This window comes from Chaetodon trifascialis, chromosome 21, assembly GCF_039877785.1.
Source record: "Chaetodon trifascialis isolate fChaTrf1 chromosome 21, fChaTrf1.hap1, whole genome shotgun sequence".
Classification (NCBI taxonomy): domain Eukaryota; kingdom Metazoa; phylum Chordata; class Actinopteri; order Chaetodontiformes; family Chaetodontidae; genus Chaetodon; species Chaetodon trifascialis.
In genome coordinates this window covers 10,822,671-10,846,920 of record NC_092076.1, presented here as the reverse complement: position 1 = coordinate 10,846,920, position 24,250 = coordinate 10,822,671, and the positions used below count along the sequence as shown (strand labels likewise).

Genomic DNA, 24,250 nt, shown 5'->3' with positions numbered 1-24,250 from the left:
GCCTGATTTTAGAACACACCAGGAGCTTTGATCAGTCGATAAAATCATAATAATAATTTGGTCTGTTTTTCTGCCTATTTATGTAAAATTGCTTATGTTAAAGTTCGATGGAACAACAAGCAACAGGCACATAAGCAGTACACTCATCACAAATATTTAAAAATGCCTTTATGTAGTCAGAGTGAAGTTGGTTCAGTGGGTTGTCAGATTCATCAGGAAGGAACTCTGATCAGCACAATTTCGACTCCAGGTATAGTTCATCTTTGTCTTCAATCGGGGAAAACGCAGGCTTTGGGGAAGCTTCAGGGAAAATAAATGATGAGTTCCTCACCCCATCTGGAATGATGGTCACCACTCCACATGAGTCTGAATATCTTTTCTCCCTTTTTAATTAAGTTGATTGTTGGCCAACAGCCATCATGAGCTGTGGGGTATTTGTTTTTACAGAAAATCTGTTAAATATGAGGAAACACATAGCACTCATAGCAAGCCTATTGATGGGATGTCTTTATTTACTTATGCATTCTACAGATTCTTTCTTTGCACAACATTGTTTTTCCAGTAAGACATACTTTCATTTTGAGATCAATACACACCCAGTTTCAAGATTTACTGGCAGGGAATGTTGTTAGGTGTGGCTGAGGTATTATTATAATAATAATAACGAAAATAATAAAATCTAAAAGCTGCGTGATTTCCAAAATATTCGAGAAATAGGCTAAAATGTTGAACCATGAAAAAAAAGTTTACTCAAGTAAAACAACTGACCAGCAGGGCGTCTTACATCTTACATAAATCTGTCTTACAATGTTTTATATTAGTCTTTGTTTTTTCTGTGCATGTACCGTAACACTGAACATGTTTTTAGTTAATGAGCTGCTATCACTCATCACTTTTCTTGACATTTCTGTCAAGTAGCAAATAGAAGATAAGATCTCATCTTAAGCTTACTTTGTCTTGCTGAGTTATTAAAGTGAATAACTGAATTCACTACATTTCTATCTAATTCTTCGATGTATACTGTATAATTATGAATAACAATGCACATTCAGAAAGTAACCAAAGTAAGGCAAACTGTCACTGGTGGATAAATAACCTCATAACTCACTTGAAAAGTTACTTTTCTTGATCACTTGGCAGCTTTTTTTTCCAATGATGCTTTGATTCCAAAGATTTTCATATATGAAAAGCTCCTTAACTTGGCCTGTTTTGACTGTGCTATTGATGTGCGTAGTCCAAAATCAACTGCGTAGACGAACAATTCTTAGCCTGTCAACAGCAACAAAACAGAAACAAAACAACCAAGCCTTGGAACAGAAAGTACTCGTCTATAAGTGACCTACAAAGGAGTTGTTAGTCAGTAACTTCCAAAACAAGCCCTTCTACTAACATTTCAAATGATCTGCTGCCCCCATGGTTAAGGTTTGGTTAGGTTTAGATAACTTTATGGTTAAAGTTAGGGAATGATCACCTCAGTGGTTAAAAAAAAAAAAGTTTGAGGAATGGAACTATTAGCTACCAAATAAATACATCCTGTGATAGTAATTCTTGTTGTGCAGATTATCCAGGTTAATGGGGACACTGTCTCTGGAAAACTGGAGTTTCTTTTCAATGTCTTTTAATATTGGCAACACCACAATAGGAATTCCATTCGCCCGCATTGTACAGGGATGGAGGCAGAAATCTCTGAAGAGGCATCTCAAAACATGCGGGCAAGTAAAACTAACAATATCTTGATACCACGATGTTCCTTTGTAATGCAATCACGCCAATCCTTTGATGAGATACTTATAAGATATCCAGATATCCAGATATGTGCTCAGCATGCAACTCTGACAAGCACAGAGTGCTGCAAGGTGATCATTTGTTTTTGTTATCTGACCACATTTATAAGAAAAGTACTGAATAGTTTTCTTCAAAGGAGGGATTAGTCCCATTTCTATGGTGGCAGAATTAGTTAATGCTGTACTACAATTGCGACTGTTATTGTTTTGTGGTATAACATGTTAACAAATATCCCTCTGGAACAAGCATCTTGACACTTCATTTTTAATAACATACTAAAGTACTAAAGCCTTTGGTGGAATATTTCATTTTCTTTTGTTGTTTCTGCTCAATGCAGTCTGATAATTCCTTTTTCTTAATGTACAATGGAACATTATAAGGAAGTGATTTGATTCTTTCCATCTGAATTCCTGTAACTGGTCAAACCACAATTTCATGGAACTGAGCCAGGTTTTACCGTATAAAGCCTCGCTGCAGCCCCTGCAGTTTCAGGTGAGGAGAGACATAAGATGCACATAAGAACAGGTAATTAATGTTTTGTGTGACATTATCTTCAGACTGCTGTGAGGGCTAAAAACTTATTTCCAACTGGATTATAGCATTATTTTAATTAGGAATTTAAATTGACCGAAAGCTAAAATAAATTACCTTTAATAAAGCAGTCAGTTAACAGGTTATATGTTAGTGTAATAACATATTTCTGAAATATCACAAAAAATAAGGCTAAGCTTAAGAACTAGTGATTTGTTTTTGGTGCAGATGCAGGATCTTTGACAGAATTTCTGAGCATTGCGAGATTTTTTTTAAACATTTCCTCAGAAATAATTGCACTTCCATTTTCATTGTTATGATCTGGATCAACATGCACTGAAATCTCGAAACATCATTTGCTCTTAAAACCATACAGGAAATTTTGAGGGCTGTGCATCCTTGGTTTGGTACTTTATAGTTTACTTTATTTTTTCTCGAATTTAATTTGTTATATTTGGTCAGCAGGGTTTGATTTTGGGCGTTGGAGGATGGCAGGTCAAATCATGTTGCCTGTGCTCCTTTTGGTGATGATAAGTAAGTATTTGATTAAATCAAATTAAATTAAATTCATCTTTACTTCTGTTGATGCAGTTATTTATTTTTTCCACAAACTGACTTTTTGTCTATTGATGTTAGCAGTGTCACAATTTTGTCTGTTATATGAATTATGCATTTGTTTTCATAGGTACGGTGACTTCTCAGACGGCCACAGGTAAGCTGAAGCTTTGAAAGTGTGTGTGTGTGTGTGTGTGTGTGTGTGTGTGTGTGTGTGTGTGTGTGTGTGTGTGTGTGTGTGTGTGTGTGTGTGTGAGAGAGAGAAAAAAAAACAAAACAAGAATAATGGCTATAAAAATCTAAACTCTTGCATGTGAATTCTGTTACAATCGTACACAGTTCAGCTCACACCAGTGTTTAGAGCCACCTAAAGACAGTGTGATGTTCACAGAGCACAGTTAAAGCTTAAGGTGTGGAGACTGATGAGGTATCAAACTCTGACAGCAGATGGAAATGTTTGCTTTGCTGTAAACCAAACAGCTGGCTGTTTTAATCTGTTCATACCTTAAGAGTAACTTAATAGCACTTTGAAAGGCAGCGTTTCACCGCCCCCCTCTGGTTGCAGCTGGGAAGTGCTCCAAAATGTGTCATGATTGATTTATCCAATTGTATTCATTCATTTGTTTTCATATGTACAGTGACTCCTGAGGGGACTCCTCAGGTGACTCCTCCAAAGAATTCAAGTAAGTTGAAGCTTAAACATTTTAATCTATTCCAGTCTAGTTTTAGTCAATGAAAACAGTTGACATTTTAGTCTTTTTTAGTCATCAGATTATATTAAACATTTCAGTCAAGCTAGTCAAGCCAAATCCTATTTGTTTTGTCATTTTAGTCAAACTTATGTCACATAACTGCAGCAAGGTAGTGCTCCGAAATGTACTCTGATGCACCTGTAGCTCTTCATGTGTCGTCCACCAACTGACTTTTTGTCCATTGTTGTTTTTTATTGATTTATCCAGCTGTATTTACGTGTTTGTTTTCACAGCCACGGTGACCACTGAGGGGATTCCTCAGTGGACTCCTCCAGAGCATTCAGGTAAGTTGAAGCTTTAATAAGCTCTTAGTTTTCATCTGTTCATACTCTTAATGCTTAAATCTTGTCAAAATCGATGCGTAATTGATAAATGGTGTGTACGCACCGAGCCCTAATTGTGCTCATGTGTGCTGCGGTGTCGCCTTGATATGGCATTTAACTTAATACCAGTTTGAAAGGCAGAGTCTCACTGCCCCCTCTGGTTGCAGTTAGGAAGTGCTCCAAAATGTACTCTGATTCACCTGTAGCTACACCCACCAGTGATCTGATGGTGTACTGACACAATGTAAAGTTCACTCAGACTAAACAAGGTCTTCATGTGTTGTTCACTAGCTGACTTTTTCTGTATTGCCATTTTATATTGATTTATCCAACTGTATTTATGTGTTTGTTTTCATAGGCACGGTGACTCCTCAGGTGACTTCTCAGGTGACTCCTCAGGGGACTCCTCAGGAGACTCCGCAGGTGACTTCTCAGGTGACTCCTCCGGTGACTCCTCAGGTGACTTCTCAGGTGACTCCTCAGGTGACTCCTCAGGTGACTTCTCAGGTGACTCCTCAGGTGACTCCTCAGGTGACTTCTCAGGGGACTCCTCAGGTGACTCCTCAAGTGATTTTGGGTAAGATGAAGCTTAAACAACCTTTTTTCAATTACATCTGTCCTTCTATGACATGCCAAAATTTCAGCTGTGTTGAGGTCTTTTTTGGTTGGTTGGTACATTGGACTAAAAAAAATCCACAAAAATGAATCATACAATCAACATATTTTGTATGTTGAATCAAACATGGATATTAATGGTTAGATGTGTTGACTGAGAAATGTTAAACATGAAAAATACTGCAACATTTGCCAATAAGGCCAATGTGGATGGTAATTCTACTTGTTTTTTCCTTTGTTATATCTAGAACACTTCTACCCAGTTACTGGGATCACAACCATTCCAGCGCTTGATGGAAGTTCCCCTCAAATTCTCCTGCAACGTCCTTTTGTTTACTTTGGAAAGTCCTATTATCAGATTTACGTATGTAAAAACAATTTTAACAAACTATGAAATCCATATCTTTTGAAGGCTTTTACAAAATCTGGTATGTTTCACGGAGGAATACAAATTTCTCTTTCTGGTATTGCTGTTTTATTTGTCTCCAGGTGAACCACAATGGACACATGACCTTTGACAGCCCGTGGAGTAATTACTACCCCCAAAGGTTTCCAATGTATGGATACAGAGATGTCATTGCTCCATTCTGGACAGATTTTGATAACAGACAAAATGGTCTGGTCTACTACAACCAATACACTAGTGGCAATGTTCTGCAACGGGCTACACAAGACATCAATGAGTACTTCCCATTGCTGAACTTCAATGCCTCCTGGGTCCTTGTTGCAACATGGTATAAAATGGCCTACTGGCCAAGGACTGGAACAGTGAGTCACCTCGTTTTGAATGAGCAAACAGATAGGATGCGTATATGTATTTTACCTATTACCATATTCACAGTAGAAACCACAAGACAGTTTTGTTGTTGTTGTTGTTGTTGTTCCAGGAAACTACAGTCCAAGCAGTCTTGATCTCGGGTGGCCAGTACTCTTTTGTGCTGATGAACTATGGGATAATAGCCCGATCAAATCACAATGTACAGGTTAGAGTCACTAAGATCATATGCAGTATATTGCAAAATGTGTAAATAAGTTGCCATGCTTATTTAGATGTACTAAAATGCAGTAATGGAAACGTACAAATACATTTAAACATAAAATGATTTTTATCTATGTGACATATAGGCAGGATATGACACAATCAATTCCATTCACCATTTCACCATCCCCGGATCATTTGCGTACAATGCAACAGGCAGCAACTCAAGTTTCCTCGTGACCAGCAATGTCAACGTACCTGGTCGCTGGGCTTTTCGGTTAGACGATGGATCAAGAAGCTGCATTTTCAAAGGTAATATTTTTTTGTTATTAAATATTTTTTGTATATTGTATTTTGTATGTATTTGTATTAGTATATCAATGTATTGCAGTGCTCACAAGCCCCCCCCTCCCCATGGTTTAAATGGTAATAGTGTTTGTGTATTAAAGTCAATGCCACTTTTCTTTTCATTTCCTTCAAAGGTGTACCCCTTGTACTTGGTGATTCATTCTGGAGTGACAGCACCTGTGCACAGAAGTGCACTTGCACCTCATATGGCCTGCAATGTAACATCCAACCCTGCTCCTTTTCCCAAATCTGCATGCCGAGTGACTTTCAGTTCTCCTGCCAGACAGTGCAAAGACGTTCGTGCACCATAAGTGGTGATCCACATTACTACACCTTTGATGGCACATTGTTTCACTTTCAAGGCACCTGCACTTATGTTCTGTCAGAGCAATGTGGTCACGAGCTGCCCTACTATCGAGTAGAGGGCAAGAATGAGCACCGGGGAAGCACTCATGTTGCCTGGACACGACTGGTTAAACTGTATGTCTATGATGAAACTATTGAGCTCGTGAAGGGGCATCCTGGTGAGGCTAAGGTTAGCAAAAAGGACTACTTCTCCAGTTACTGCAATATATTTATTCATTTAATATTTTTACAAGTATGTCATGCTTGCTGGTTTGCTTTCAGGTTAATGGAAGCTTTGCAGCCACTCCTCTGTACCTCAACAATGGCAGCATCCAGATTTATCAGTCAGGTTTTTCTGTGGTTGTCAGCACTGACTTTGGCTTGGAGGTATCTTACGACACAAATCATTATGTCAGGATCAGTGTGCCTTACTCCTACCTTAATGCGACGTGTGGCCTGTGTGGAAACTTCAACAATCACCCTGAGGATGATTTTCGAACCCGTCAAGGCAAGATTGTGAGCTCTGATGTGGATTTTGCCAACAGCTGGCAAGCGTCAGGGGATGATGAGCCTGGTTGTGAGGCACAGTGCGAAGGTTTAGGATGTGCTGCCTGTACTGAGGATCAGACAGCTTTGTACAGCAATACTGTCCATTGCGGTATCCTCCAGAACAGTTCTGGACCTTTTGCTGCTTGCCATCAACAGCTTCCCCCACAGACCTTTGTGGAGAGTTGTGTGTACGATCTGTGTGTTGGAGGAGGGTACCAGCCCATTCTGTGCCAAGCCCTAAATGCATATGCAAGTCAGTGTCAACAGAAGGGTATACAGCTGCCTAGCTGGAGGAAACAAGGTTTCTGTGGTATGTCTGTCAGTCAAGCAATATGACTTCAAAATTTTATTTGAGTACAAATAAAATGAACTCAATACTGATTTTATTTGATTTTTTCTATAGAAATCCCCTGCCCATCCAACAGCCACTTTGAGTCCCAAGGCACAGGATGTCCAGCTACCTGTGTCAACCCCAATTCGCCCCACAACTGCCCTCTCCCTCCTCAAGAGAGCTGCATCTGCAATTCAGGCTACATCCTTAGTGCTGGGGTCTGTGTCCCTCATGCTGATTGTGGCTGTAGCTTTGAGGGTCGCTACTACCGCTCCGGACAAACTGTAATACTAGATGAGGACTGTGGGAGACAATGTAGCTGCAGCTATGGCTCCATGAGCTGTCACTCCCATGATTGTGGCCCACTTGAATCCTGCAGTCTGGTGGAAGGAGAAAGAGGGTGCAGACCTAACAGCTATGCAACATGCTGGACAAGGGGCCCAGGGTCATATCACACATTTGATGGAGTGGCATACCAGTATCCTGGGGCATGTCGATTGACCCTTGCCAAGGTGATGGGATTGTCTGATCACCCACACTTTGTGGTGACAGCAGAAAAAGTGCCCAGAGGTCAGCAGGGTTTTGCCCGGTTGCTCAAGTTTGAGGCAGAGGGCACACAAATCTCCATTGAAATGACAGGTAGCAGCAAAGTTCAGGTAAGTGACAAAAAATAGTGCTGAGGATGGTTTTACTAAAAATTAGAATTATTTCTGTCTTGAATGTTGCAATCTTATTGTGAGTAATGTGTAAAAGAAAACCTTTTCTCCCCCAAAAAACTGAAAATGTTGTCACCCAATCAATCTGACACTACCTTTTTGAATGGCCCTTTAGGTTGACGGTCAAATGATCAGACTACCATTCAGCTCAGCGTCCAATCGCATCCAAATCTACCACAGCAGCATTCATAGTATCATCCTTCGCACTTCCTTTGGTGTAACTGTGCAAACAGTTTGGCCTCACTTTGTGCGTGTCACTGCACCTGGCATCTACAATGGCTCACTGGGTGGACTCTGTGGTAATTACAACGGTCACCCACATGATGACTTCCGCACTCCCAATGGCCTCCTGGTCAACAGCTCTCAGGTCTTTGGCGACAGTTGGCGAGATGGCTCCCTTGCTGCACACTGTGTGGAAAGTGTGAATGATAATTCAACAACAGATTACAATTCCAGCGAGTACTGTGGCATTCTTAGCTCACCACATGGGCCGTTTAGCCAGTGTTGGGCTACGTTGGACCCATGGCTGCAAATGGATGCATGTGTGCAAATCATTAGTGCTTCGAAAAATCCAGCATCAGCACTGTGTGAGGTCCTGCGAGATTATGCACTAATGTGTCAACAGAAGGGCATTGCACTTGAACACTGGAGGAACGCAACAGGCTGTGGTAGGCACTTTACCCTCCTTTTTATTTAAGTGACTTTGATATAAATAAATCTACTGACCTCACTGAATCAATTATTTTGTGTTACTCTAGAGCAAAACTGCCCTCTGAACAGCCATTATGAACTCTGTGGAACCACTTGTCCTTCCGCCTGCCCCAGCCTTTCCTTTCCCTTCTCCTGTGACACCACATGTCAGGAAGGTTGCCAGTGTGATGATGGTTTAGTTCTCAATGGGAACCAGTGTGTTCCACCTACATCCTGCGGATGCTATCACCAAGGACGCTATCGGCAAGGGGGTGAACAGTTCTGGGATGGTGAGGACTGTCAGAGCTCGTGTACATGTGATGGCACTGCTGGGGCAGTCTACTGTATCCCAAACTCCTGTGGTCCCCAGGAGTCCTGCCGTGTGGTGGAGGGTGAATATGGCTGCCATCCCAACCCTCATGGCACCTGCTCTGCCTCTGGAGACCCTCACTACCTTACCTTTGATGGCAAGGCCTATGACTTCCAGGGAACCTGCCGCTATGTTCTGGCGACATTGTGTAACGCCACTGGTGAACTCCATTACTTTGCAGTGGAAGCTAAGAATGAGCCATGGAATGGGTTGCCAGTTTCAATCACAACTGAAGTTTTTGTGAACGTGTGGGACTATGAAGTCCGAATGTCAAAGGAGAGCAGTGCTACGGTTGAGGTGAGCTGAACCATTAATGATATTCTTCATCTGAAGAAAAGACAAGAGGGGCTTTACAAAAAAAAGAATTTTGTGGATAGCCATATAAAAGAAATGTTGAAAAAAAAACAACTAAAACTTGTCTTTATGATATTACTGTGCGCTAATATGCTAAGCTATTACCAATATTGGTATCAATTAATAACACTGTCTTGTTCTTCCAATTTTGTTTTTCCAATGGTATAGGTAAATGGAATAACAAAAAATTTACCAGTTCTCTTGAATGGAGGTCAAGTGTCCATCTATGCAACTGGATCTCGCACATTTGTCAGTACTGACTTTGGTCTGAGTGTCACCTATGATGGATGGAGTACAGTGTCTATCTCCGTGCCTTCAAATTACAGGTTTATGTAAACTTAAAACCTAATCAGCCCTCATTAGCCTGGCTTTGTAGATATATATCTTTATCTCTCTCTCTCTCTCTCTCTCTCTCTCTCTCTCTCTCTCTCTCTCTCTCTCTCTCTCTCTCTCTCTTTTCTCTAATTATTACCATCAATAGTGGACAAACATGTGGGCTTTGTGGAAACTTCAATGGAAATCCAAATGATGATCTCATCACCCCATTTGGAATGGTGGTCACTGCTCCACATGAGTTTGGGACAGCTTGGAAGGTGCCAGGCAATTACACCTGCAGTGATGGCTGTGGTTCCTCCTGCCCACAATGTACCAATGATCTACCTGCCAGAGCTCAGTGTGAGGTGATTCAGGCAGCCGACGGCCCCTTGAGCTTCTGCCATGAGGAGGTGGACCCAACGCCATATTTCAATGACTGCGTGTTTGATGTTTGTGTGTCCGGAAATAATGGCCAAGATCTTCTGTGCAGAGACATTCAGGCATATGTCAGTGCCTGTCAGTCTGCTAATGTTCAAATCTACCCATGGAGACAGAACACCACCTGCAGTAAGTCAACCTGTCAATGTGCTGTTTATCCACAGCTCAGTTAATTCAAAGAAATGATCAAAGAGGCGTTGTGTGGTGTGAAAAAAGAAAGTCTCTCATTGACATAATTTCTTCTCTCATCTATGAAGAACTTGACTGTCCAGCCAACAGCCATTATGAGCTGTGTGGTACAGACTGTGGCCACACCTGTGCCAGCAGCATTGATGCTACCTGTGAGCAGGTTTGTGCGGAGGGATGTTTCTGTGATGAAGGCTTTGCCAGGAGTGGGGCAAGCTGTGTCCCTGTGGAAAGCTGTGGCTGCCTGTATGATGGCTCCTACTATAATGTAAGAAACCCATCAATGAATAAAACACCAGATTTGTGTAACTATGCCTGAATAACTGGTCAGACAATTTCTATTATCTTTGCATGTATACCAGCGCCAAAATAAGGCACAAATGTTGAAATTGTACTGTATCTAGTGTTGGATTATTCTGCCATAGATAAGTAATAGCCCATCAGTTATGCGCTTGTGTTAAAATTGACTGATGGGGATGGGGGCCGGAGAGGCAACCTCATCCACTTAGGAGACAGGAAATGCATACCATTTCACAACACTGCTGTAGCTTGTGATGCATCAAAGGAGAATTTTACATAAATATGTGGTGTATCACATGACTATAAATGTGTGATAGGCAACATTTAATTATCCCACTCCCCTTTTCCCTCAGCAGCCTTTTCATTTATTAGTGTAGCTGAAGCTCAATTTTAAAATATTGCATCCGTCTCTTTTTCTCCTATACCACAGGCTGGTGAGTCATTCTGGACAGAAGGTTGTTCCCAGCGATGTGAGTGCCACGCTCCCAATGATCTGCGCTGTTCTGCTGCACCTTGCAGTCCTGCACAAGTGTGCACTATCAGAAACGGCCAGCTGGGCTGTTTCGATGCAATGTCAACCTGCACTGTGTGGGGGGACCCACACTACATCACCTTGGATGGGGCAGTGGCTCATTTCCAGGGAACATGCTCTTACATCATTACTGAGAGTGTGAACCACAGAACCAACGAAACCCATTTTCAGGTAACAGCCACCAACAATCACCGTGGCAACAACCGTGTGTCCTTTGTCTCAGCAGTGGACATATACCTCTCAAATCAACCAGAGAGTGCAAACATCAGAATTGGACCCAACAGAAGAGTAACGGTAAACTGTTAACTATTTTCAAGATGAACAACTTTCTGTCAGGTGAAAACACTGAAAAACAATTGCCCTCACTTCCTGTCCGTCTGTCTCTAACCTTCAGGTGAATGCAAATGAGGTGTCTCTTCCCACCACCGTGGGAACATTAGCTCAGGTAGTAAGGCAGGGAAGATACATTGTTGTCAATGCCATTGACCTGATAGTCCAGTTTGATGGCCAGAGTACTTTACTGGTCAGAGTCGGTCAAAACCGTGACAGCAGAGTCACCGGAATGTGTGGAAACTTCAACAGTGACCCTGCAGATGACAAAGTGCTGCCCAATGGCACATTGGCGCAAAATGACAATCACTTTGGACACAGCTGGAAGGCACCCACAAGCCAGCCAGGGTGAGCTGAGATGAAAAGCGGTATGGATGATTCTATGGACGTTATTGCAGCAGACAGTAATGACAGCACGTGTCCTTTTCAGATGTGGATCCACAGATGATAAGAGTGGTGATGGATTGAGCAACTGTGTCTTTAAGGAAGAATACTCTGAGCTCTGCAGTGTCATCAGCAACACTAGCGGCCCATTCAGTGCCTGTCACCTGTACTCTGACCCCGAGCCTTTTTTCACTTCCTGTGTCTACGATCTCTGCCTCTACACTCCAGCTAACGGCATGCTGTGCTCTGCTGTCTCAGCCTATGAGGAAACCTGCTCTGTTCTAGGGTTGAACATCCCTGAGTGGCGCTCAGCTTTGCAATGTGGTATGTTTGCACTGGGCTTATGGAGAGCCAAGATAATAAAGGAGAAAATAAATCCTTAGTTTAATCAGGCTTGTCATTTGTCCTACTTGTGGGAAAATGTATTGATTGTTGCTTGTTTTGTGTCAGTTTCACCACTCCTTGTCTCATCCTTTCCACTTTGTTTCTATAGCTGAGTCAGACCCCTGTGAACAACTGAACTGCACAGAGTATGAGTGGTGTGGCGAGAAAGATGGTGTTTACGGCTGCTTCTGTGATGAGCACCACCATCGGCCCAACAATGAGAGCTATGGTGAGGGCAGCTCCTCTTAAAACACTTAACTATACATTAACCTCTCAAGTGGGGGGAGCTATTTCAGGCAGGCTCCAGAGGTAAAAGTCCCATTAATTCTGCTCATAGATGCCATTACTCACAGTTGAAGCACTTCTACAACTTGAAACAGCATAAAACTCACCCAGTTAAATCATTAGTACAAAAAGATTAACAACTGCCATTGAAAATATCTGGTTCTTTGATCCAAGGTGCCTAAAATTTTGAGGTAAAATTCAACTATGAGTTCCAAGGTATATTTATGCAAAGAATATCCAATCACAGAGCTTAAAATTCCATCTTCAGCTTTAATTATTAGATAAGCTATAGAAAAACTACAGACACTATTTTTTTAATTATTTCTTTCTTTCATAGATTCGTCCATCACTTGTGTCAGTAGTTCAGGCATCATGTCCCTGTCGCGCTGCCAGCTCTTTGAAGCTGGCTTCCACTCTAGTTCCCTCCACCTCCAGGAGGACTCCTGCCAAGGGACTCTCCAGGATGGGCGACTGGTGTTCCAGTTTGACAATGACGACTACCTGTGTGGGACAGTTCTCAGGGTGAGTCCACTGACAGACTATTGACACACTCTGAACAACATTTTGGATAGAAAGGTACTCTGTAAGAAATATTACAACTATAATCAACGATTTTGTTATTTCCATTTTAAGAGCAACGGAACCCACTTCATCTATGAGAACACCATCCAGGGTGATGTGGACCCCCATAACGGTCTAATCAGCCGCCAGAAGAACCTTCATCTGCGTTTCTGCTGTGAATACCCTCTGGCCCAGGCCCTGTCCATGGCTGTGGGCATCAACCCTGTAGAGAGGTGACCATAACATCTCCTTTTAAATGTTGTATTATACACCTACCATCTAAACCAACAATACTAAAACAAAGCCAGGAGTGGGAGTGTGTCCCTGTTCTGTAGGTGAAATGTGAATGTGTCAAAGATGCCCCCTAAGACTTTGTCCAGCATATCTTACGTAACTGGATTCACTGCACAACCGTTAAGTTTTAATTAATGAGTATCCTCAGCTTGGAAGTTACCAGGAACCTGGCAGGGAATTGTTCCACCTCAAGTGTATTCACATTGTGTGTTGTTTTTTGATAGCATTGTAAGGAAGAAGCTTCCATCTGGCCGTGGGCTGTATCATATGAGGATGATCCCCTACCAGGACGCTGGCTTCCGCTTCCCCCTGACCACCGACAGTAACATAGAAATGGAGGTTGACCAGAGGTTTTATGTGGAGGTCCGGACAGAAGGAGTTGATGAACGGCAGATTTCTACCGTTCTGGACTCTTGTTGGGCCACACCGGTCAATATCGCCAACTACCCTGTCCGCTGGGATCTCATTACTGCACAGTAAAGGAGATATTTCAACTTCACTTTGCCTTCACATGCTCATTTCATGTTCTTGATTGTCTAAAAAACCCATCCCCTCTTTTACAATATAACCCTATTAATTCACTTTATTGCCCACCTGATAACACTGTATCTTCTACAATTTTCATTGTCTTCCAGGTGTCCTAATCCATCAGATAATACAGTTGATCTGGTTCAGAACGGCATCTCCACTGTGGCCCGATTCTCATTCAGGATGTTCACCTTTACCAACTTTTCATCCGTCTACATTCACTGCCAGGTTCACCTGTGTCTTCTGAGCAATAACAACTGCTCAGCTGTAAGTACTACTGAATTTGTGTGCGTGTGTTTGTAGAAAGATTCGATAGATTATCTACAGGTGCATCAGCAGAAGCCTTTAACGTTGTTTTCCTGCAGCATTGCTACCCAGGTCACTTCAGGCGATTGAAGAGGGACGTATCCTACCATGCCACTGCAGACATCTCAGTAGGACCACTCGTCCTGAGGCAGGATAACACAGGTAAAGCTCGCTTAACTTTTCACAACGTTTGTACTCTTGTCGATGACAAGCAGTTTGATTGATGCGCTTTGCATAAATGTTTGTTCTTCTCTTGCAGGCACGATGACGAAAATGAAAAATGCTTCAGGCCAGTTGACTGTTTCACTGGTGATCATGCTTGTCAGTTTGCTGACTGGCAAAACTCTGACTTAAAGAGATCAAAGAAGATGATGAACATATACATTTTACACTACAGCATATCAATCAATCAGCAGTAGCTTAATCATGATGAACTCATTTAAGAATGATCAGTTATTTTAAGTTTTTCATTTGCAATAAGCGTTAACAATGATGCTGAAAATGATTAATGAAGTAATTCATGGGTGAAATATGAATCCTCAGGAAATCACTGAGCATACTGTACATTTACATTTGGGTTGTATTTCTATTTGACATGCCTCATCCATGTCTCCTTGTGTTTTGTATTTCTGGTAGGGGACAGCAATGTGCAGAATACCGAAGTTGAACTCACTTGCCCTTTGTTGTATTCTCTGTGTATGATGTTTATTAATTGTATCCTCAGGTTATTTGTGGTAATTCTTATCATTAAATCTCAGTCTCTCAAAAAAGAAATAATCATGCATAATGAAGGTTAAAAGCATAAATAAAGTATTTGTATGTGTGGAGTATGGATCTCATTTGTTGCTCCCAGTCCTTGCCACATATTACAGTAGATAAGGATGAACCTTTTTCTCTTGTATGCAGTTGAGGGTTCTGTGGTTGCTGCAAGCTGCCAGAAATCACAAAAATCAGGTTATGGCTGAATGTCTACATAGCACTGCAGTGTAATGCAAATTACTGTTACTGTTAATCTGAACATGAGGTAAGTCATTGGACTAGTTTGTCCACTAGTTTGGTAGAATTCTTTTAACATCCCTCATTCACAAAATATCTAATCTCCAACAAATGACCAAAATCCAAAAATGCCAAGCTCTAGGTGGCGTCACATTTAAAGTGATACTGTCAGTGAGTGTGTTTCTGTGTGTAGTCCATATCGGCCACCTAACATGAAGGGACACCCAGTTGATCACTGTCTGACCAAATCCACAACCTGCTGCCATTGAGGCCAAAATTAAATCTTTTAAAATGCTACTGTATTTTCTAAATTGATTTCAATCATTTAGAGACCTGTTTGGACAAACGGTACACAAAAGATGTATCTGTGTGGAGAGGCTGCTGATGTGTTCCTGAAACAGCCTTGTATCATTGACTTACATTGATTTTCCCACTATAAGCATTTGTGAAACGTGTAATATATTTTTTAAAAAAAGTATTATTATTATTATTATTATTATTATTATAAGACATTTATTTTCCAATTGTTTTTCAGTTGAAATATAGTTCAGTTTAAGTTCAAAGTTAGAAAGACAACTTCGTTTAAAAGTTCAATAAATGCATGCTGTTTCCAAAGTCAACGAGTAATCAATAAATAATGTTAAATGTCAAATCATAATGTTAAATAAGCATGATTCTAATTTTTGCCATAATTGATCCAACCTACAGTCAGAGAAGTTAAAAAAACACACACCACAGTCTTTTATAAGGTGAATGATTATCATAAAAGAAAAGCAGTAATGTGTTAGGATCTGGACTTCTTAGTTTTGTTATTTCCTGTTTTATTTTGTAGCCAAAATTTGACTTTTATTTGTTGGGATGGTTCCGTGGACTTTGAGTTTAGGTTAGGAGCTTTATTGCCTTAGACCTTTTTACAGTGGATATAAAAAGTCTACACACCCCTGTTCAAATTCCAGGTTTTCGTGATGTAAAAAAAATGACAGCAAGACATATAATTTCACAACTTTTTCCACCTTTAATCTGACCTATAACATGTACAAGTGAAAAACAAACAGAAATCTTTCAAGGGGGTGAAGTAAAAATAAACAACTGAGATAATGTGGTTGCACAAGTGTACACACCCTTTTATAACTGGGGACGTGGCTGTGTTCAGATTTTACCAATTACATTCTAACTCATGTCAAAGCATCAGCACACACCTGTCGCCAATTAAAGTGCCTCTGATCAACCCCAAATAAAGTTCAGCTGTTCTAGTAGGCTTCTCCTCACATTTTTGTAGCCACATCTTCCAGCACAAGCCATGGTCCGCAGAGAGCTTCCAAAGCATCAGAGGGATCTCATTATTCAAAGATATCAGTCAGGTGAAGGTTACAAAAGAATTTCCAAGGAATTAAACATACCATGGAACAGAGTGAAGACTGTCATCATCAAGTGGAGAAAATATGGCATAACAGTGACATTACCAAGAACAGGACGTCCGTCCAAAATTGATGATAAGACGAGAAGAAAACTAGTCAGGGAGGCTACCAAGAGGCTGACAGCAACACTGAAGGAGCTGCAGGAATTTCTGGCAAGTACTGGCTGTGTAGTACATGTGACAACAATCTCCCGTCTTCTTCATATGTCTGGGCTATGGGGTAGGGTGGCAAGACGGTAGCCTTATCTTACAAAGAAGAACATCCAAGCCCGGCTTCATTTTGCAAAAAGATATCTGAAATCTCCCAAACGCATGTGGGACAATGTGTTATGGTCTGATGAAACCAAGGTTGAACTTTTTGGACATAATTCCAAACGGTATGTTTGGCGCAAAAACAACACTGCACATCACCTAAATAACACCATACCTACAGTGAAGCATGGTGGTGGCAGCATCATGCTTTGGGGCTGTTTTTCTTCAGCTGGAACTGGGGCCTTAGTCAGGGTGGAGGGAATTATGAACAGTTCCAAATACCAGTCAGTGTTGGCCTTCTGTTAGAAAGCTGAAGATGAAGAGGCACTTCATCTTTCAGCACGACAATGACCCAAAGCACACATCTAAATCAACAAAAGAATGGCTTCACCAGAATAAGATTGAGGCTTTGGAATGGCCCAGACAGAGTCCAGACCTGAATCCCATCGAACATCTGTGGGGTGATCTGAAGAGGGCTGTGCACAGGAGATGCCCTCGCAATCTGTCAGATTTGGAGCGGTTTTGCAAAGAAGAGTGGGCAAATATTGCCACATCAAGATGTGCCACGCTGGTAGGCTCCTACCCAAAAAGACTGAGTGCTGTAATAAAAGCCAAAGGTGCTGCAACAAAGTATTAGTTTAAGGGTGTGCATATTTATGCAACCAGGTTATTTTAAGTTTTTTATTTTATATTTTTCCCCTTTAAAGGTTTCAGTTTGTTTTTCACTTGCATTGTACAGGTTATAGGTCAGATTAAAGGTGGAAAAAGTTGTGAAATTATATGTCTTGCTGTCATTTTTTTACATCACGAAAACCTGGCATTTGAACAGGGGTTTGTAGACTTTTTATATCCACTGTATATAGCGAAATCTGGTTTTGGGGACTTCTTGACATGTCAGAGGCATTAAGCAGGATAGGGTACATTAAAGGCTGGCTTATGAGGCAATTGGTTTGCCATCCGGTAGTTTCAGCTCCTCAGCCAAGGACCCACTGTCCTGTGCCTGTGACTCTAAGTTGTCTTTAGGTATGAGCGTGAGAGTGAATGGTTGTCTGTCTGTATATGTTGCCCTGCAATCGACTGGCGACCGGTCCAGGGTGTACCCCGCCTCTCGCCTGTTGACAGCTGGGATAGGCTCCAGCCCCCCTGCAACCCCGAAAGGGATAGGCAGTATAGAAAATGGATGGATGGATGTTTGTCTGTACTTTGATCTACTGATGAGTCACCTGGGCGCATAGCAGTTATTCACTGTGGCATGTCTTTGTTGATGTTTCAAATTTTATCTCACTCTCAGTTTCTCAGTTTTGTGCCTTGTTTTGAGCTACAGATCAATGCATCTTCAAGACCCTGTAATCTCTGTAGACAGATGTATCTTACCGCAACACTGTGATACTCTCATTTGGATTTCCGGGTTAATGCTCGGTATGCACATTTCTATTATTTCGTAACATCTGTATTCTTATAGATGATATATAGATAGGTTATGGTTGATATTTTGGCTGTTGCAAAACATCCCTGATGACCTTACTTGTCATTTTGATGACTCCAACAATACTGGGGAGATGAATGTATACTCCAGCGTATTTTTTTTTTTTTTTTTTTTATCAGAGGACAGCAGCTTATTCATGTAACTTGTCCTAAATTATAGCAACAATTTATTGTGTATTGTTTGTCTGTACCTGCGATCGACTGGCGACCGGTCCAGGGTGTACCCTGCCTCTCGCCTGTTGACAGCTGGGATAGGCTCCAGCCCCCCCGCAACCCCGAAAGGGATAGGCGGTATAGAAAATGGATGAATGGATGCTTGTCTGTACTTTGATCTACTGATGAGTCACCTGGGCGCATAGCAGTTATTCACTGTGGCATGTCTTTGTTGATGTTTCAAATTTTATCTCAGTTTCAATTGACATTGTTGAGATTAACCTTTTAAATACATAAATGGTGCAACATGGATAAAATAATTGATACATTGTTTTCAATGTATAAATTCTGTGTCCTAATTGCAAAAATGAACCATGATGAGAGAAGTCTTTGTAATCATCTAATCATTATTGGAGTCCGTGTTAGTAAGATGGAACTATGACTTCTCCCTTTGAGTTTTTAAAGGTTTGCCAAGGGAATAATTTTTGGTATTGCAATTGGTGAATAAGCCTCGTACTGCCAGTATATCTCAAGCTAATTTTATCTTTCTGGCAGTCAATAAGCGAGAGTAAGAGAAAAGTCTACACATTGTCACACTACTGCACATCTGTAACAGTGTCGCGCACACAGCTATCACATTGCTTCATTAACGTTCCCATGAGGTCAAACTCAGTGTTTATGTGTTTTTAATCACATATGACCTGTGCTAAATGTCACCTTTACATCAGTATCTGTTCCAGCAATGACAAAAATGCAGTTTTGTATGTTTTCAATGTTTTAGAATCATTTCCGGAAAACTCTAGCATTGACTCATGCTGCACTCAGGGTTGTATGCTGATCTTGTGTCCAAGGAAACACTGTCTTGAATTTTTATGATGCCGCCTGACCAGACGGTTTCTGGAGGCCCGGACTCACTGACTATTGTACATAAACACAACGTTATAACTTGTACAAAAACATAACTTTGCATGTTTACAGCAGTCAACAGTGCTACTGACTGCTCTAAACACCGATCAATACCTGCGACAACTTCCTCCCAGCTGCCTGTTTTTACAGTAAATTGGTGAAATATGAGGAAGAACATAGCACTCCCCAAGCTGATTCATGGGAACTTATGTTGCCTTTATTTACTTATGCATTCTACAGATGTTTCTTTACGCGACATTGTTTTTCCAGTGAGACTTTATGGTGAGATCGAAACACGCCCATTTTCAAGGCTTACTGACAAGGAAATCATTCTTTGTTTAGGTGAGGCTGTGGCTCAAGTTTATTATAAAAATAATGATAATAAAATTGTAAACTGCCTGACTTCAAATATGGATGAGAAATAGGCTAAAATGTTGAACCATGAAAAAAATGTTTACTCAAGTAAGACAACTGACCAGCAGAGTCTCTAACATAACTCGGTTTTACAATGTTTTATGTCACAGTCCAGCCCAGCACTTACCTGTTATTGTAGCTCCTCAGCCATGCCCCACACCTGCTCATCTGCATACCAGGCCTCAATTAAACTTATCAGGAAAGTTTTTAAGCAGCGCTGGCACTCTTTCCTGTTGCCAAGCTCATGGCTTGGCTTGGTACACTGGTGCTCTGGTAATCCTGGTAATCAACAAGCACATTCCTGAGCAGCGGATTATTTCTCACCGACCTACGCCCAAACAGTTAGCCTACTCCATCTGAGTTCGCTCTCTGCTCAGCACGGCACATTGTTAACCCGGTGTCTGTTTCCCCTTATTCCCAGTAAATCGGCCTGCACTGCAATTGGGTTCTCCACTAGCCCTTTACAGTTTTATATTAGTCTTTGTTTTATGTACATGTACTATAACATTGAACAGATTTTCGGTTCCATTTGAATGCACTTCAATGCACGGTCATGTGCATTTCAGATTTCCTCACTTGATGAACTCTGCTGTATAAATGAACATACGTAATTTCCCCGGTGTAATATAATGTCTCCAGGGTGGGATCAATAAAGTTAGATCTTATCTTAAGCTTACTTTGTTTTGCCAAGTTATTAAAGTGAAAACTGAATTTACTACACTTCTATTCAATTCGTCCATGTATACTGTATAATTATGAATGACAATGCACATTCAGAAAATAACCAAAGTAAGGCAAACTGTCACTGGTGGATAAATAACCTCATAACTCACTTGAAAAGTTACTTCTCTTGATCAAATGACAGCTTCTTTTTTTTTCTTTTTTTTTACAATAATTTAAAGATTTTCCAATGATAAGCTCCTTTTCTTTGCCTGTTTTTAATTTTCAACTGTGCTATTGATGTGCGTAGTCCAAAATCAACTACGTAGGTGAACAACTCTTAACCTTTCAACAGAAACAAAACAGAAACAAAACAACCAAGCCTTGGAACAGAAAGTACTCGTCTATAAGTGACCTACAAAGGAGTTGGTCAGTTCAGTAACTTCCAAAACAAGCCCTTCTACTAACATTTCAAATGATCTGCTGCCCCCATGGTTAAGGTTTGGTTAGGTTTAGATAACTTTATGGTTAAAGTTAGGGAATGATCACCTTACTGGTTAAAAAAAAAGTTAACAAATATCCCTCTGGAACAAGCATCTTGACACTTCATTTTTAATAACATACTAAAGTACTAAAGCCTTTGGTAGAATATTTCATTTTCTTTTGTTGTTTCTGCTCAATGCAGTCTGATAATTCCTTTTTCTTAATGTACAATGGAACATTATAAGGAAGTGATTTGATTCTTTCCATCTGAATTCCTGTAACTGGTCAAACCACAATTTCATGGAACTGAGCCAGGTTTTACCGTATAAAGCCTCGCTGCAGCCCCTGCAGTTTCAGGTGAGGAGAGACATAAGATGCACATAAGAACAGGTAATTAATGTTTCGTGTGACATTATCTTCAGACTGCTGTGAGGGCTAAAAACTTATTTCCAATTATATATCCTTAATTAGAAATTTAAATTGACCGAGAGCTAAAATAAATTACCTTTAATAAAGCAGTCAGTTAACAGGTTATATGTTAGTGTAATAACATATTTCTGAAATATCACAAAAAATAAGGCTAAGCTTAAGAACTAGTGATTTGTTTTTGGTGCAGATGCAGGATCTTTGACAGAATTTCTGAGCATTGCAAGGCTTTTTTTTTAAAACATTTCCTCAGAAATAATTGCACTTCCATTTTCATTGTTATGATCTGGATCAACATGCACTGAAATCTCGAAACATCATTTGCTCTTAAAACCATACAGGAAATTTTGAGGGCTGTGCATCCTTGGTTTGGTACTTTATAGTTTACTTTATTTTTTCTCAAATTTAATTTGTTATATTTGGTCAGCAGGGTTTGATTTTGGGCGTTGGAGGATGGCAGGTCAAATCATGTTGCCTGTGCTCCTTTTGGTGATGATAAGTAAGTATTTGATTAAATCAAATTAAATTAAATGTTAAATGTTTAAATCACGAGCTCAAAGCTGTTTCACAATTATAGCTTATGCCACTGGCTGAATACCACTGTTGGAACACTGTTGTGTGTGTGTGTGTGTGTGTGTGTGTGTGTGTGTGTGGGGGGGGGGGGGGGGGGGGGGGGGACAAGAATAATGGCTATAAACTGTATAAACTGACAGCACAAAATCTAAACTCTTGCATGTGAATTCTGTTACAATCGTACACAGTTCAGCTCACACCAGTGTTTAGAGCCACCTGAAGACAGTGTGACGTTCACAGAGCACAGTTAAAGCTTAAGGTGTGGAGACTGATGAGGTATCAAACTCTGACAGCAGATGGAAATGTTTGCTTTGCTGTAAACCAAACAGCTGGCTGTTTTAATCTGTTCATACCTTAAGAGTAACTTAATAGCACTTTGAAAGGCAGCGTTTCACCGCCCCCCTCTGGTTGCAGCTGGGAAGTGCTCCAAAATGTGTCATGATTGATTTATCCAATTGTATTCATTCATTTGTTTTCATATGTACAGTGACTCCTGAGGGGACTCCTCAGGTGACTCCTCCAAAGAATTCAAGAAGTTGAAGCTTAAACATTTTAATCTATTCCAGTCTAGTTTTAGTCAATGAAAACAGTTGACATTTTAGTCTTTTTTAGTCATCAGATTATATTAAACATTTCAGTCAAGCTAGTCAAGCCAAATCCTATTTGTTTTGTCATTTTAGTCAAACTTATGTCACATAACTGCAGCAAGGTAGTTCTCCGAAATGTACTCTGATGCACCTGTAGCTCTTCATGTGTCGTCCACCAACTTACTTTTTGTCCATTGTTGTTTTCTATTGATTTATCCAGCTGTATTTACGTGTTTGTTTTCACAGCCACGGTGACCACTGAGGGGATTCCTCAGTGGACTCCTCCAGAGCATTCAGGTAAGTTGAAGCTTTAATAAGCTCTCAGTTTTCATCTGTTCATACTCTTAACGCTTAAATCTTGTCAAAATCAATGCGTAATTGATAAATGGTGTGTACGCACCGAGCCCTAATTGTGCTCATGTGTGCTGCGGTGTTGCCTTGATATGGCATTTAACTTAATACCAGTTTGAAAGGCAGAGTCTCACTGCCCCCCTCTGGTTGCAGTTGGGAAGTGCTCCAAAATGTACTCTGATTCACCTGTAGCTACACCCACCAGTGATCTGATGGTGTACTGACACAATGTAAAGTTCACTCAGACTAAACAAGGTCTTCATGTGTTGTTCACTAGCTGACTTTTTCTGTATTGCCATTTTATATTGATTTATCCAACTGTATTTATGTGTTTGTTTTCATAGGCACGGTGACTCCTCAGGTGACTTCTCAGGTGACTCCTCAGGGGACTCCTCAGGAGACTCCTCAGGTGACTTCTCAGGTGACTCCTCAGGTGACTCCTCAGGGGACTCCTCAGGAGACTCCTCAGGTGACTCCTCAGGTGACTTCTCAGGTGACTCCTCAGGTGACTTCTCAGGGGACTCCTCAGGTGACTCCTCAAGTGATTTTGGGTAAGATGAAGCTTAAACAACCTTTTTTCAATTACATCTGTCCTTCTATGACATGCCAAAATTTCAGCTGTGTTGAGGTCTTTTTTGGTTGGTACATTGAACTAAAAAAATCCACAAAAATGAATCATACAATCAACATATTTTGTATGTTGAATCAAACATGGATATTAATGGTTAGATGTGTTGACTGAGAAATGTTAAACATGAAAAATACTGCAACATTTGCCAATAAGGCCACTGTGGATGGTAATTCTACTTGTTTTTTCCTTTGTTATATCTAGAACACTTCTACCCAGTTACTGGGATCACAACCATTCCAGCGCTTGATGGAAGTTCCCCTCAAATTCTCCTGCAACGTCCTTTTGTTTACTTTGGAAAGTCCTATTATCAGATTTACGTATGTAAAAACAATTTTAACAAACTTTGAAATCCATATCTTTTGAAGGCTTTTACAAAATCTGGTATGTTTCACGGAGGAATACAAATTTCTCTTTCTGGTATTGCTGTTTTATTTGTCTCCAGGTGAACCACAATGGACACATGACCTTTGACAGCCCGTGGAGTAATTACTACCCCCAAAGGTTTCCAATGTATGGATACAGAGATGTCATTGCTCCATTCTGGACAGATTTTGATAACAGACAAAATGGTCTGGTCTACTACAACCAATACACCAGTGGCAATGTTCTGCAACGGGCTACACAAGACATCAATGAGTACTTCCCATTGCTGAACTTCAATGCCTCCTGGGTCCTTGTTGCAACATGGTATAAAATGGCCTACTGGCCAAGGACTGGAACAGTGAGTCACCTCGTTTTGAATGAGCAAACAGATAGGATGCGTATATGTATTTTACCTATTACCATATTCACAGTAGAAACCACAAGACAGTTTTGTTGTTGTTGTTGTT

The 24,250-nt window shown here is 40.8% G+C and overlaps 1 protein-coding gene across 1 annotated transcript in view; it reads left to right on the top strand.

Annotated features, from left to right (window-relative positions):
• Window positions 1-2,274: 2,274 nt before the first annotated feature.
• Window positions 2,275-24,250, top strand: part of LOC139350028 (IgGFc-binding protein-like) — a 31,152-nt gene continuing 9,176 nt past the window's right edge. Inside the window, exons 1-31 of the mRNA XM_070991117.1 lie at window positions 2,275-2,310; window positions 2,782-2,850; window positions 3,002-3,028; window positions 3,857-3,907; window positions 4,305-4,523; window positions 4,810-4,925; window positions 5,051-5,329; window positions 5,449-5,544; window positions 5,687-5,852; window positions 6,023-6,423; window positions 6,516-7,092; window positions 7,186-7,769; window positions 7,945-8,497; window positions 8,588-9,186; window positions 9,412-9,569; window positions 9,725-10,125; window positions 10,254-10,450; window positions 10,913-11,308; window positions 11,409-11,692; window positions 11,775-12,052; window positions 12,222-12,341; window positions 12,735-12,919; window positions 13,031-13,191; window positions 13,477-13,728; window positions 13,888-14,047; window positions 14,146-14,248; window positions 14,346-14,438; window positions 22,685-22,735; window positions 23,134-23,340; window positions 23,622-23,737; window positions 23,863-24,141. Coding sequence (XP_070847218.1) covers window positions 2,295-2,310; window positions 2,782-2,850; window positions 3,002-3,028; window positions 3,857-3,907; window positions 4,305-4,523; window positions 4,810-4,925; window positions 5,051-5,329; window positions 5,449-5,544; window positions 5,687-5,852; window positions 6,023-6,423; window positions 6,516-7,092; window positions 7,186-7,769; window positions 7,945-8,497; window positions 8,588-9,186; window positions 9,412-9,569; window positions 9,725-10,125; window positions 10,254-10,450; window positions 10,913-11,308; window positions 11,409-11,692; window positions 11,775-12,052; window positions 12,222-12,341; window positions 12,735-12,919; window positions 13,031-13,191; window positions 13,477-13,728; window positions 13,888-14,047; window positions 14,146-14,248; window positions 14,346-14,438; window positions 22,685-22,735; window positions 23,134-23,340; window positions 23,622-23,737; window positions 23,863-24,141 — 7,194 coding nt within the window. The 5' untranslated portion in view covers window positions 2,275-2,294. The remainder of the gene's footprint in view (window positions 2,311-2,781; window positions 2,851-3,001; window positions 3,029-3,856; window positions 3,908-4,304; window positions 4,524-4,809; window positions 4,926-5,050; window positions 5,330-5,448; window positions 5,545-5,686; window positions 5,853-6,022; window positions 6,424-6,515; window positions 7,093-7,185; window positions 7,770-7,944; window positions 8,498-8,587; window positions 9,187-9,411; window positions 9,570-9,724; window positions 10,126-10,253; window positions 10,451-10,912; window positions 11,309-11,408; window positions 11,693-11,774; window positions 12,053-12,221; window positions 12,342-12,734; window positions 12,920-13,030; window positions 13,192-13,476; window positions 13,729-13,887; window positions 14,048-14,145; window positions 14,249-14,345; window positions 14,439-22,684; window positions 22,736-23,133; window positions 23,341-23,621; window positions 23,738-23,862; window positions 24,142-24,250) is intronic.